This window comes from Mobula hypostoma, chromosome 24 (assembly GCF_963921235.1).
Source record: "Mobula hypostoma chromosome 24, sMobHyp1.1, whole genome shotgun sequence".
NCBI classification, from domain to species: Eukaryota; Metazoa; Chordata; class Chondrichthyes; order Myliobatiformes; family Myliobatidae; genus Mobula; species Mobula hypostoma.
The window spans coordinates 31,156,649-31,171,905 of record NC_086120.1 but is presented as its reverse complement, the minus strand read 5'-3'; the positions used below and the strand labels follow the sequence as shown (position 1 = coordinate 31,171,905).

The 15,257-nt window shown below is 41.7% G+C and overlaps 1 protein-coding gene across 2 annotated transcripts in view; it reads left to right on the top strand.

Annotated features, from left to right (window-relative positions):
• The window catches only part of LOC134337471 (spindlin-1-like), a 130,198-nt gene that overhangs the window by 88,479 nt on the left and 26,462 nt on the right, over window positions 1-15,257 (top strand). For both annotated transcript variants that reach the window (XM_063032510.1, XM_063032512.1), the window contains exon 3: window positions 11,787-12,037. In XM_063032510.1, the coding sequence (XP_062888580.1) occupies window positions 11,787-12,037 (251 nt within the window). The remainder of the gene's footprint in view (window positions 1-11,786; window positions 12,038-15,257) is intronic.

Below are 15,257 nucleotides of genomic sequence, written 5' to 3'. Positions count from 1 at the left end.
CAGACACCAACAGAATCAACAAACTCATTTGTAAGGCCAATGATGTTGTGGGGATCGAACTGGACTCTCTGATGGTGGTGTCTGAAAAGAGAATGCTGTCTAAGTTGCATGCCAATGGTTGGGCACAGGAGTACATTCAGCCAGAGACTCATCCCACTGAGATGCAACACAGAGCGTCATAGGAAGTCATTCCTGCCTGTGGCCATCAAATTTACAACTCCTCCCTTGGAGGGTCAGACACCCTGAGCCAATAGGCTGGTCCTGGACTTATTTCCTGGCATAATTTACATATTACTTTAATTATTTATGGTGCAACTGTAACGAAAACCAATTTCCCTCGGGATCAATGAAGAATGACTATGACTATCCTTTGTGGAAAGGATGTTTGGCCGTATTCTGTGGCCACTGTTGCACGCAGGAGAATTTTATGTGCCATTTTGTTACTTCTCAGTGTAAATGGGGGTTTATGAGTCTGTGTCAAAATATTGTAGTGTGTTTGTTTGTTTGTCCTAACTATGTCTTCTCTTAATTCAGATAAAATATGTTTCACCACATGGAATGTTAACGGTCTGGGGAATCCTATAAAGGAGAAAAATAATGAATAAGCTTAAGAGACAAAAATGGGATGTGGTATTTCAACAGGAAACACATTTATCAGCAGAGGAATCAGTAAAGCCACTGGGGGGTTTTAACAGATCACGTTTTTTACAGTGCAGGGTCAACTAAGAGCAAGGGCATTATAACACTTACCAATAGGTGAGTGCAGTTTAGATGTGAGAAACAGATCAAAGATGAAGCAGGGAGAATTCTTATTATTTTGGCAGAAGCACACAGAAGCAACATACTATTTTAGCAAACATACATGAACCTAACGTAGAAGATGCAGGATTTTTTGTTGATCTTCAAAGAAAGTTACATTCTATTGGAGCTTATGATATCATACTTGGGGGAGATTTTAATTTGGTAATGGATCCAATCATCGACCGTAGTAAGATGTTGTCATATAGAACCTCAAAACTCACTGTGATGGTGCAAAAAATGTGTAAAGCCCTTGGGCTTGTGGATGTTTGGCGCCTTATGAATCCCAATGGGAGGGATTACACATTTTTTTCTGCAGTTCATAAAATATACAGAAGGATTGATTTCTTCCTTATATCCAAGTCACTTATTCAGTCTGTGTCTCAATGTGCAATTGGTAATCAGATCTTGCTTGGGGTTTGTCTAGAGACAATGCCTCAGTATAAGAGAATGCAGTCACATAAATGGAGATTTGATTCATCCTTGTTACAAGAATCAATATTTAGGCAAGCTATGGGACAACAAACTAAGGAGTATTTAGAGATAAATACACCTACGGCCCCCTTGGCAGGGACTGACTGGGAAGCCCTGAAGGCAGTTTTGAAGGGATATACTATTGCAAAAAGACAGAATGTATGGTGATATCCAAAAAGAAGGAGAATCCTATCTGCAGGCTGAGAATAAATGGGGAAGACATAAAACAAGTACAGAACTTTTGCTACTTAAGAAGCTGGGGTGATATCTGATGGCAGGTGCGAAATGGACATCAAAAGAAGAATAGAGATGGCAAAAGACACCTTTACGAGAATGAAGAGTATGCTGACCAATACTAAACTAGGCATGACAACCTGCCTCAGAGTACTGAAATGTTACACTTATCCAGTTATGTTATATGGCTCAGAATGTTGGACAATATCTAGTAACATGAGGAAATGAGTTGAAGCTGCAGAGATGTGGTTTTTGAGGAGGATGCAAAGAATATCATGGACAAAATGAATATCTACGAGGTTGTCATGAACAAAGCAAACACAAAAAGAGAAATAATATATGAGATCATGAAAAGGCAACGTAACTTCATTGGACATGTGATTAGGAAAGAGGAGTTAGAATGCATGGTAATTATGGGAAAGATTGAAGTGAAGAAAGCAAGAGGAAGGTAAAGACAAATGATGATGGAGACAGCAGCCAGAGAACTGGAAATGAATACAATAAATTGATCCACTTGACCTGAAACAGGAGTGTGTGGCCCATGGCAGTAAAAGCTCAAACTGGGTATGGCACCTGATGATGATGATACTATTCAACATACTTCTTATATTAAAAAAACAGAATAATCAGAAAATTACAAGCTTAGAAAATAAAATTAAAGAGATTGAGACAAAATTAAAGTAGCGGATGTCATCCAAAGATTTCAGATAACACAGCTGAAATATCAATACAATCTAATATTATCCCAGAAAGTAGAATTTTGGCATTTCAGGGGAAGACAAAGGCAATTTGAATTGCGGGAGAAAGCTGGCAAGTTTCTGGCAAGGTGTATAAAACAGAGAGAATCAATATCTATCATCCCAGTTATTAGATCAGCAATGGGTGATATTCTGACGGCACCTAACGATATTAATGATGCATTCCAAGAGTTTGATAAGGACCTATATACGTCAACCTCCAACTCTAGTGAGGAAGAAATGGATAGCTTTCTGAGGCCATTAGGGTTACCTAAGTTGACGAGAGGACAACAATACCTTGATTCCGCTATAACATTGGAAGAAATTATATCAGTGATTAAGACCTTACCTACTGGGAAAGCTCCTGGCCCAGATGGATTTACAATGGAATTTTTTAAATGCTATGCGGAGGAGCTAGCTCCACTACTGCTGTACAATGAGTCTGTAGAGCGGGTTAACTTACCCCCTACTTTATCACAAGCGCTAATTACATTGATTCTGAAAGAGGGTAAAGACCCGTGTGAATGTAAGAATTATAGACCAATTTCCCTAATCCTAATAGATGTGAAAATTTTATCAAAGATCCTTGCAAACCGTTTAGAAACAGTAATAACACAGTTGATACATAGTGATCAGGTGGGATTTATCAGGGGCCGCAGCTCATCTGATAACGTGAGGTGTCTTGTGAATATTATGTGGTCGGTGGCCGATAATCAGTCACCTGTAACAGCTATCTCACTCGATGCTGAAAAAACATTTGATCGAGTGGAATGGGGCTATCTGTTTAAGATTCTTCAATTTTTTTGGGATTTGGACCCATCTTTTTAAAATAGTTTAGACTGTGTGACGAGAATACACATAATACACAGGTGACATCACAAAGGACCCGCCCGGAAAGTTGCTTGTGAGAAATATGGCCGGTCTGTGAGTGGAAGCCGTTTCTGAATGATCAGTCGTTCCCGTTCTCTCTCTCTCTCCCCACGTTGTCCATCGCCATGGCAGTGATTACTGCAAACTGAACTATTAAATCGAACTGGACTTTTGTGTCACTTTGAAATTGGTCATTTACCCCTAGACAACGATAGAGCTTGATTGATGCTTAATTCTGTGCACATGTGTGTTTATCATTGCTGAACTGTTGCATTTATTATCCTTTTCATTAGAGTACTGTGTTGCTTGTTTCTTTAATAAAACTTTCTTAGTTCTAGTAATCCAGACTCCAACTGAGTGATCCATTTCTGCTGGTTTGGCAACCCAGTTACGGGGTACGTAACAACTGTTACATAATAACCCTCAAGCAGCGGTTCAAACTAGTGGTTACATTTCACTTTACTACTCTCTTAGAAGGGGTGCCCAACAGGGTTCCCCACTTTCTCCAATGTTGTTCTGTCTAGCTTTGGAGCCCCTGGCAGCAGCTATCAGAGAGAATGAGAACTTTATAGGGATATCTGTGGGAGGACAGGTTCATTGTCTGATGCTTTATGCGGATGATATTTTATTACTTGTGTCGGACCCTAGTCGATTGGTGCCATGTCCTTTTAACATTATAAAGTCTTACTCTAGATTCTCAGTTTATAAGGTTAATTGGACAAAATCGGAAGCACTACCGTTGACTGCATATTGCCCTGCATCTGCTTTTTACCCAGGCCAATTTCACTGGCCAAGGAGGGTATATGATATTTAGGTATTAATTTCCCCCCCAACTGAAGGATTTAGTAAAGGTAAATTTTGTTCCATTATTGCAGAGAATTTCATGTGATGTAGACAGATGGTCATCATTGTATTTGTCAATGTCGGGAAAAGTAAATGCCTTGAAGATGAATAGCATTCCAAAGGTTAATTATCTGTTCCAATTGTTACCAGTTCAAATCCCATTAACATATTTTAAGCAATTTGATAAAATAATTAAAGCTTTTATTTGGCGTGGTAAACGCCCACACTTAAACTTTAACAAATTACAACTGCCAGTTGAAAGGAGGGGCTTAGGTTTGCCAAAGTTAATCTACTATTACTATGCCTTTACTCATAAGCATTTAGCACATTGGTCTCTCCCTCCGGAGAGAGCGCCCCCTTGGTATCGTATTGAGTGTTCTGCTCTTCCTCCCATCCCTCCATTACGATGTTTGTCTATTGAGTTACCTCCTGAGGCAAGGTTTCACCCAATTATATCGCATATGCATTTGTTTTGGAATAAACTAGCCAGATTATTTAAATTTAATCCATATTTGAATAAAGCCTCTAGTATTTGGATGAATCCGAAGTTGTGTATTGATAAGTCCCCTTTCTTCTGGAGGGAAAGAGTAATTAAATAGGAAGACCTTTATAATGGTGACAGTTTAAAATCTTTTAATCATTTGACCCAACAGTGCGATATCTCTAGGTCACAATTTTGGAGATATCTTCGACTGCGTCATTTGCTACGTACAACTTTTGGTTCTACACAGCAACCCCCACAAGTTGCTACGGTACTGTCTACTGTTCTGGCTGCAAATGGTAAAGGTCACGCCTCAGCTTATTATTCAGCTTTAACACAAATCTCCGGGGACAAATTTCTGTTGGGTTTTAAAAGAGCATGGGAAAAGGACCTGAGTGTGACTTTTGAGACAAAGGAGTGGGACAAAATTTGCAAAACTGTCAGAACAATGTCAAGAGATCTGAGGGTACGCCTTATTCAGTTTAAGATTCTATACCGTTTGTACTGGACTCCAGCAAGGTTACATAGATTAGGATTGAAAAACACCCCTGAATGCTGGCGCTGAGAGGCAGATAAAGGGGACTGAGTACATGCTCTCTGGTCCTGTCCCAGAATTCAAGAGTTTTAAATTATGATACATAAGTATATTGGTGAAGTTTCGGGTATTCAACTCCCTTTCTGCCCCAGACTTTTTGTCTTGGAAGACACACTTGGGTTACTTGGGGATAAACACTCTCAAAATTGGATCCAGACAAGTATAATGGTAGGAAGACAAATCATACTTAGAGGCTGGAGGAACTTGGGGGGGACCATCATTTCAGGAGTGGGCCACAGAGATAGCCAAAGTGGCAGCTTTTGAAGGCATGTCTTACAAACAGTTTGATGGATTGGACATCCATACACAAAAATGGGGCAAATATTTATGTTTCCTGGGGGGGGCGGAAATAGTGGTGAATGTGTGGTGAAGCATATTGCTGAATGGCAGCCTTTTCTGTTATTAGAGGTCTAAATAGACACATAGTTATTATATTGATATTTATTTCTGCCATGTTTGTTTTTTTTATTGTATGGATAATTTTATGTTTCGTAAGCTATGTTTTACATAATTTCAACACTGACTCAAGGGTTCGGGGAAAAATTTGTAAAAGAATTCAATAAAATTTATGTCATTAAAAAAAAGCTGACACAGCTACAAATCAAAGCAATTCACACCTCAGACAGTTGAGGAAGTTTAGTATGGGCCCCCAGATCCTAAGAACTTTCTACAGGGGCACAATTGAGAGCATCCTTACTGGCTGTATCACTGCCTGGTATGGGAACTGTACCTCCCTTAATCGCAGAACTCTGCAGAGAGTGGTACAGACAGCCCGGTGCATCTGTAGTTGTGAACTTCCCATGATTCAGGATATTTACAAGGACAGGTGTGTTAGGGCCCGTAGGATCATTGGGGACCCGAGTCACCCCAACCACAATCTGTTCCAGCTGCTACCATCCAGGAAGCGGTACCACAGCATAAAAGCCAGGACCAACAGGCTCCGGGAGAGCTTCTTCCACCAGGCCATCAGACTGATGATCTCACGCTGAATTGAGTCAATATACGACTATTTATTATAAATTACTATGATTGCACATTGCACATATAGATGTAGACGTAACGTAAAGATTTTTACTCCCGCTGTATGTGAATGATGTAAGAAATAAAGTCAATTCAATGATGTCCAAATGTGAAATAAATGTATTATTTGATGATACCTGTAACCATGGAACTCTGTATTGGTTCTGTATTTACTCACAAAAGCTTCACAATTCTGGTGCCATGGATACAGTTGCTAAGAGCCAACAAAAGCCAGTTCAAAAGATACTACACAGTTATTTGCTGTCACAATGACAGATTGCGGGGGGATGTCCTGTAGCAGGTTGAGTGAACTTAAAACTCCTATCAGCTTTCTTCTGTGGTTACAATACCTATTATTTTCCATTCTGAAGCAAAATGAAGCAGGCCATCTTTTCAATGAAGAATTCGTTGGTGGCTTGGTTTGTAGGAAAAAATAGCAAGCTTGACATTGGGGACTGTGAAGTTTTGTGGGGTGGTTATGCAAACTGATGTAAAATGTTGCTGCCATGGTTCTTGTCTTTTTTAAAATATAGCCTCTACTATTTGAACTTCTTCTCTAACTAGCAACATTCTGTATTCAGGCACTCATCATCACCATTACAAGGTGATGATGCAAGGGTCCTGCTTTGTTACTTTTGAACAAATTACTCAAACTGCTAATTTTGTTCTTTGCTTTTGATCCTTATGGGTGTTTTCTGTTTCATGTCATGGTTGAAGATTGGATGTTCCTTGGTATGGGATTGCATGTGGAGTTCTAGTAATTTACAACAAAGAAGATCTTTCCACCCAGCAATGTCCACACTGCAGGAAAATGCTTTTGCCACTTTCCAGCTGTCGGCCTGAGTAACACAGCATGGGAACTGGTCTCTGTGCCAAACAATGTTCCCATCTAAACTTCTCCCATTTTCTCGCATTGGGCCCATAACCTTCGAAACTTGGGCTGAGAAGTGACAGATGGACTTTAGTCCAGAAAAATGTGAAGTGATTCACTTTTGAAAGTAGAATACAGTGTTAGTGGCAGGGTTTTTAACAGTGTGGAGGAACAGAGGGATCTTGGGGTTCACATCCATGGATCCCTCAAGCCTGCCGTGCAAGTGATGGTATGGTTAGGAAGTCGTATGATGTGTTGACCTTCATTAGTCAAGAGTTTGAGTTCAAGAGACACAAGAAATGTTACAGATCTATAATACTCTGATTAGACCACACTTGGAGTATTGTGTTCAGTTCTTGTTGCCTCATTACAGGGAGAATATGAAAGCTTTAGAGAGGGTGCAGAAGAGATTTACCAGGATGCTTTTCATGTTAGAGAACATGTCTTATGAGGATAGGTGAGAAAGCTAGGCTTTTCTCTTTGGAGTGAAGGAGAATGGGAGGTGAATGATAGAGGTGTCCAAGATGATGAGAGTTAGTCATAGTCATAGTCATACTTTATTGATCCCGGAGGAAATTGGTTTTTCGTTACAGTTGCACCATAAATAATAAATAGTAATAGAACCATAAATAGTTAAATAGTAATATGTAAATTATGCCAGGAAATAAGTCCAGGACCAGCCTATTGGCTCAGGGTGTCTGACCCTCCAAGGGAGGAGTTATAAAGTTTGATGGCCACAGGCAGGAATGACTTCCTATGACGCTCTGTGTTGCATCTCGATGGAATGAGTCTCTGGCTGAATGTACTCCTGTGTCCACCCAGTACATTATGTAGTGGATGGGAGACATTGTCCAAGATGGCATGCAACTTGGACAGCATCCTCTTTTCAGACACCACCGTGAGAGAGTCCAGTTCCATCCCCACAACATCACTGGCCTTACGAATAAGTTTGTTGATTCTGCTGGTGTCTGCTGCCCTCAACCTGCTGCCCCAGCACACAACAGCAAACATGATAGCACTGGCCACCACAGACTCGTAGAACATCCTCAGCATCGTCCGGCAGATGTTAAAGGACCTCAGTCTCCTCAGGAAATAGAGACAGCTCTGTCCCTTCTTGTAGACAGCCTCAGTGTTCTTTGACCAGTCCAGTTTATTGTCAATTCGTATCCCCAGGTATTTGTAATCCTCCACCATGTCCACACTGACCCCCTGGATGGAAACAGGGGTCACGAGTACCTTAGCTCTCCTCAGGTCTACCACCAGCTCCTTAGTCTTTTTCACATTAAGCTGCAGATAATTCTGCCCACACCATGTGACAAAGTTTCTTACCGTAGCCCTGTACTCAGCCTCATCTCCCTTGCTGATGCATCGTACTATGGCAGAGTCATCCGAAAACTTCTGAAGATGATAAGACTCTGTGCAGTAGTTGAAGTCAGAGGTGTACATGGTGAGACAAGACAGTCACCTGTGGAGCCGCAGTGCGGCTGATCACTCTGTCGGGCACACAGTGTTGCAAGCACACGTACTGTGGTCTGTCAGTCAGGTACTCAAGAATCCATGACACCAGGGAAGCATCCACCTGCATCGCTGTCAGCTTCTCCCCCAGCAGAGCAGGGCGGATGGTGTTGAACGCACTGGAGCAGTCAAAAAACATGACCCTCACAGTGCTCGCTGGCTTGTCCAGGTGGGCATAGACATGTTTCAGCAGGTAGACGATGGCATCCTCAACTCCTAGTCGGGGCTGGTAGGCGAACTGGAGGGGATCTAAGTGTGGCCTGACCATAGGCCGGAGCAGCTCCAGAACAAGTCTCTCCAGGGTCTTCATGATGTGGGAGGTCAATGCCACCGGTCTGTAGTCATTGAGGCCGCTGGGGTGCGGCGTCTTCGGCACAGGGACGAGGCAGGACGTCTTCCACAGTACAGGAACCCTCCAGAGCCTCAGGCTCAGGTTGAATACATGGCGAAGTACTCCACATAGCTGAGGGGCACAGGCTTTGAGCACCCTGGTACTGACACCATCCGGTTCTGCAGCCTTGCTTGGGTTGAGACGTTTCAGCTGTCTTCTCACCCGTTCAGCTGTGAAGCCCACCGTGGTGGTTTCGTGTGGGGAAGGGATATAGTCATGGGAGCAGGGTGGGGGACTGTGAGGAGGGGTAGGAGGGGAGAGTGGAATATGTGTTGGTTGGGGGCCGACAACAGATGGCTCTTGTGGGGGATGGGCAGGGGCCACAATATCAAATCTGTTAAAGAACAGGTTAAGTTCATTGGCCCTGTCCACACTGCCTTCAGCTCCTCTGTTGCTAGTTTGCCGGAATCCCCCTCCATCCCCCTCCAGACCTCTCTCATGTTGTTCTGCTGGAGTTTCCACTCAAGCTTCCTCTCATACCTGTCTTTAGCCTCTCTATCCTGGCTTTCAGGTCACTCTGTATTGCCCTCAGCTCCCCCCTATTTCCATCTCTAAACGCCCTCTTTTTAGCATTCAGAATGTCCTTAATGTCCTTTGTCACCCATGGCTTGTTATTTGAATAACAAAGGACAGTTCTTGTCGGAACATTGCAGTCCACACAGAAGTTGATGTAATCAGTGATGCACTCTGTGAGCCCATCAATATCCTCTCCTTGGTTATAGACAGTGGACAGTCAGTGCCTTTTTCCCAAGGTAGAAATGGCAAATGTGGTGGGGCCTAACTTTAATTTGTTTGGAGGTAAGAGGGATGTCAAATGTACTTTTTATTTACACAGAGAGTGGTGGGTGTGTGAAACGTGGTGCCTTGGGTCATTGTTAGAGGCAGATACTGAGAGACACATGGATGAAAGATGAACGGGGGGCTGTGTGGGAGGGATGGTTTAGATTGATCTTGGAGTAGGTTGGCACAAAGGGCCACGTACCTGTCCAAATGTTTTTTTGATTGTCATTGTTGTACCTGCCTCAGTCACTTCCTTGACAGCTCATTCCAAATATACACCATCCTCTGTGTGAAGATATGCCCCTTTGATCCTTTTTAAATCTTTCCTCTTCACCTTAGACCTATATCCTCAAGTTCTGATTGCCTTTCCTTGAGAAAATTACCCTATTTATGTCCCTCGTGATTTTTATACGCTTCTGTAAGGTCATTCCCCTCCAGTCCCCTGGGTTCTAATGAATAAATTCCTGGCCTGCTCAACCTCTACCTATAACTCAGCCCCCCGTGCTTTCTGCCAGCGACCCCCCCCCCACCCACTCGTACAGGTTTTGTCACATCAAGTGCTTTTCCAGCTCCTTTGTAAATGTGAGTGTTTGGGGGACTCTCCTTTCTACCGTCATTCCCCATACGCACTTATGCAGATGTGCGCAATTCTGTACTGAAGAAAAGATTCCTTTGGTTATTTTAAATTTAGTTTTTGAAATTGTTGTAGATGAAAATAACTATTAGTTATTGTGCCCCTCAGCGTTTCATAGTATCCAACTGAATACCCCCTCTGTTCTAGAGGAACGGTCCCTTTTACATTTCAGATGAAACGTCGAACTTAGAACCTAACCCTTTCTGTCGGGTGAGCAGTAAAGAACTGATGGAACTATTTGGATGAGTCTGGGGTTACTCTGAGCAATGGTTATTCCTCTGTCAGCGCCAGTAAATACAGTTTGTCACATTGGCAGATTCTAGGAGGTTGTTGTTTGCCAATTGGCTGGTGTGCTTCCAACATTTTCACCTCAGAGGCTGGAAAGTATTTGACGGAATACCTTGTGGTTATGAAAGGCATCATTGCAATGAAGTTTTTTCCCTGCAGGTTTGTTTTAACAAAGTCATGAAATTATATTCAAAGCACTGAGGTTCACATTCAGAAGAATAAAGTTCAAAAGCAGAGAATGTATGTAACTTGAGAGCTTGACTTAGCCCATTTGAAGTACCGTGAATTACAAAGCGGACTCAAAGCCTGGGGAAAATGGAAGAAGACATGTATAATGATATAGACTGAACTGATAGAAAATTGAAAACAGTATCACGAAGACAAGCTGAACTGAAGCATTACAGAGTGGTTACAGGAATGGTAAATGAGAGCAAATCTTGGGGCCCCTCTAAGAAAGGATGTGCTGGCATTGATGTGGATCCAGAGGAGGTTCATGAGAATGATCCCAGGAATGAAAGGGTTAATGTATGAGGAGCATTTGATGTCTCTGTGCCTGTACTTGCTGTAGTTCAGAAGAATGGGGGCGGGGGGGGCGGTTAATCTCACTGAAACCTATAGAATATTGAAAGACCTAGAAAGTTTGGATGTGAAGAGGACATTTCCGATATTGGGCAAGTCTAGGATTAAAGGGCACAGGCTTAGAGTACCAGGACATTCCTTTAGATCAGAGAGGAGGAGGAAGTTCGATAGCCAGAGGGGCCCCAAGATTCTGTGGAATCTGTGGAATTTATTGTCGCAAACAGAGGCCAAGTAAGTGGGTGTATTTAAAGCAGGAGTTGATAAAATCTTGATTATTAAGGGTGTCAAAGGTTGCGGGGAGAAGGCAGGAGAATAGAATTGAGAGGGGTAATAAGTCAGCCATGATGGAAAGGCAGAGCAGACTTGATGGGCTGAATAGCCTAATTCTGTGTCTCATGTCTTGTGGTCTTATCATGGAGAATAGTGTAACAGAGCTATTGACAAGGAGGGAGGCATCTGATGTTTAAGCAAAACACAAATGCCTACAAATTGCTTGTTTTGCTTCCTTAATTTTTGTGTGCAAAATCATTTAAAATGCTTGGGGTTGGCAGTGATATAATTGAGAATCATGTTAAATGTAATTGACTGTTTATATGTTTTTACCCTTTTACCAAGGAAGATGTGACAAAACTAAACCAATGCAAATTTTTATTTTTCATGCTGTTTTGACTCCAAGGAAGCGTAGCAAAGCAGATGCAAGCGATCCCGTTGCCTACAAACAGCGCAGTATTGTGGGAAGTAAAGTGCAGCATGGATGGAGGGAGAAGACGGGCGTGGTTACCCAGTGGAAGGGGACAGTCTTGGACCAGCTGCCAGTTAACCCCTCACTCTTCTTGGTGAAATACGACGATTTCGACTGTGTGTATGGGATCGAACTTTTCAAAGATGACAGGGTCTCAGGACTTGAAATACTGCCTGACAAAAGTGGTATGTAAATTGGTACCAATCTATAGAGTTTTGTATGTGTGTGTGATTAAACTCTCAACGTTCAAGGTAAATTATCATAAATTATCATAAATTTATCATAAATCATATGTTACCATATTGATGCACTATCAATTATTCCAAAAGACTGGAAGTAGAGTAAATACTGAAAGGCTTTTACTAACAGTAAAATGTCACCTCGACCATGCTGAGTATCTGCCCCGGACTGAGGGAGGAGCAGTGGCACAATCGCCTTTATTCAGGGGTCTGTGGGAGGAGCCACAGGAGCAGTCAGCAGAGGGGCGTATCCAGACAGGTAACCCAGTTACAACATATATATATATGGTTTACCACACATATACAACCCTAAGATTAGTTTTCTTATGAGCATACACAGTAAATCCAAGAAACATAATAGAATCGATGAGATCATACCCAACACAATGGAGAAACAACCAATGTTCAAAAGATAACAAACTTTGCAAAATACAAAAGAGAAAAAATAGTAAATAACTAAAAACAATAAATATTGAGAACATGAGATGAAGAGTCCTTGAGAGAAGAGAGTCCATAGGGTGTGGGAACAGTTCAGTAACGGATCGAGTGAAGTTATCCCCACAGGTTTAAAAGCATTATGGTTGAGGGGTAATAACTGCTCCGAAACCTGGTGCTGTGAGTCCTGAGGCCCCTGTACCTTCTACCTGATGGCAGCAGCATGAAGAGAACCTAACCTGGGTGGTGCATGTCCTTGATTATGGATGCCGCTTTTCCACAACAGCACCCAGTGACTAATAGAAGTTTTTGATCATTAGCTATAGATCCGAAACTTCTAATACTTGGGCATGTTTCAGATCTATAAAGTCTTATTTAATATTCTTATCACTATAACAATCATAATTTTTATAGCTCTACAGTACTGTGCAATATTCTTAAGCACATGTATATAGCTAGGATATCTAAGACTTTTGCACAGTAGTGTATTTGTCAATGTGGAGAGAGAGTGAGTTTGTAAGTCTGGTGGAGCAAAGGATGTTGGGAATGGCAAGGGTGGAGCGCCACAGGAGGGGTGTGGGACAGTGGCAGAGAAGGAGTACTGGGGCAGAGGGTAGCGCGAGTGCAGACACACCCAGCCCTGAGACACCATGCACGGTCATTTGATTCCAAATAATTGTCTTTTTGATCATTACAGAATATTTCTCTGGTGCTTCCTGCTCCCTCCCCTTTTCCTCCCCTCTTCTCCTTTTCCCAGCCATGATACCCCCTTCAACTCTCAGTCCACAATACAGACCTATATCAGAATCAGGTTTATTATCATTCACATCTGTCATACATTATCAAACAAAATTGACTCTAGCCTTCAAAGTAGGACAGACAAAAACAATTGGCAGGTTTAAAAAAGGTCTTAATGGAAGAGTGAGTGAGAACAGGCTTCAAATGCAAAGTGAGTTTGCACAGCTTTTCATTAATTGTGTCTGTTGTTGGGGAATCCTGAGGTTGTTTTCTAAATGTACAATGAATCTGATGACATTTGTTATGCCCCTATTTTGGGTTTGTATCAAATGTGCAGTAGTTTCAATTCACAGCGGTGTTTTTTTAAAATCAGATTTAAGCTCCTCCAAGGCCATGCAAAATCATTCAAATTTCTGTGGTGTAAATCGGGGCATTCCCAGAACTCTCAGATAAATCATTTTGATCTGATGCATGTCTCTGTGGCTGGATCTTAACTGTGAAATCCAGTGGTAAAACTGCTTAATCAGATGAGTCATGCTTAAATTTGTATTCTGTAGTTCCCTAAAGACCATTAAATATATGAAACTATTTGCTGATATCTTCTATTTGTGCTGTTAGTAATTATATGGAGCCTCTCAGATTCATGGGTATTCTTTTAAAGATATTAATATTAAGTACAGTTATTTATGGTGACATAATGTTAATAGCCATATTTAGTTTTTGTACTTGTGTTTTCTCCACCTTTCTGCATTTCCCGTTTCTGTGAACCATATCCACGATGTATGTGATACTTTGGGAATTAGCTGCCCTCCGGTAAACCTTGAGTGCTGGCAATCTTCAAAGCGATGTTCAGAGGTTAACTGAGCAAGAAAGGGTCAGATGAAGTAAATGTGAAAAAAATGGGAGGTCATTCACTTTGGTTGGAAGAGTAAAAACATTATTTTATAACCAAGGTGCACAGTGGGATTTGGGCATGCTGCTAACATGCAGTATAGTAGCACACAGTTAACACTGCTAACTCACAGCTATGGGAACTGAGATTCTATTCTATCCTTGGATGTTTTCTCCATGGGATTTGACAATTCTCCCTGAAACTCTGTAAGTTTTCCCTTGGAGCTCCAAACTCATCTCACATCCCAAACCTGCTGGTGGGTTAATAGGCTTCTATAAATTAATCCTGAGTGCAAGAAAAGAGCAAAAAAAAATATCAAGAGTTCATTTGAGAGAATATATTGTAGGACTGCAAGAAAATAACAGGAGGGTTGAGACACTAAGGATTGCTCTGCTGGGATTTGCCTGGACCCAGTGGACTCCATTGCTGCCTTCTGTGTCATAATTGCTTGATGTAGTCAAATGTGGCTTTATTGCAGGGATTGAAACGTAAGAGGAGACATTTTGTTGTAGTTCATCAGCACTTGGGTTGTGCATGTAGTTTTGATCACTTGCATATACCGTGCTTTAGAGAAGACACTGCATAGATTCATTTAGTTTAGACTTTGGATGAGAAGGTTGTCAACACTACAGTAATGGAATAGAACTAGCTTTTTTGGGATTCAAAAGAACAAGTCGTCTCATTAAGATGGGAGTTTCTGATACTCAGACACTGAGATGGTGTTTTCTTTAACTAAAGAGACTAGAACTTAATGGGTGTTTGGTATTGAGGTAAGTAGACAATTTTTTACACAGGATGGTTATAAATTTTCTGAGTACTCTACTGTCGGTAGTTGTAAACGCTCAGTCAATGAGTATAGTCAGTTCTGAGCTCAGTAGGCATTTGGCCACTGGGAAACAAGAGTCATAACAATGTGCAAGTTAAAACATGATGTCATTGAAATTTGAGTGAGATCTAGAGCTTTCTCTTGCTCCTGTGGCCCCTCATATTCTCTGAGGTGGTCATCCTTTTCATGTGACTCCAGTCAAGGAATCTGTATTGTGTGCAGGTTGGGCACATCAGTTGACTTGGAGTCTATGTACCCAGTTGATCTGTCCTGAC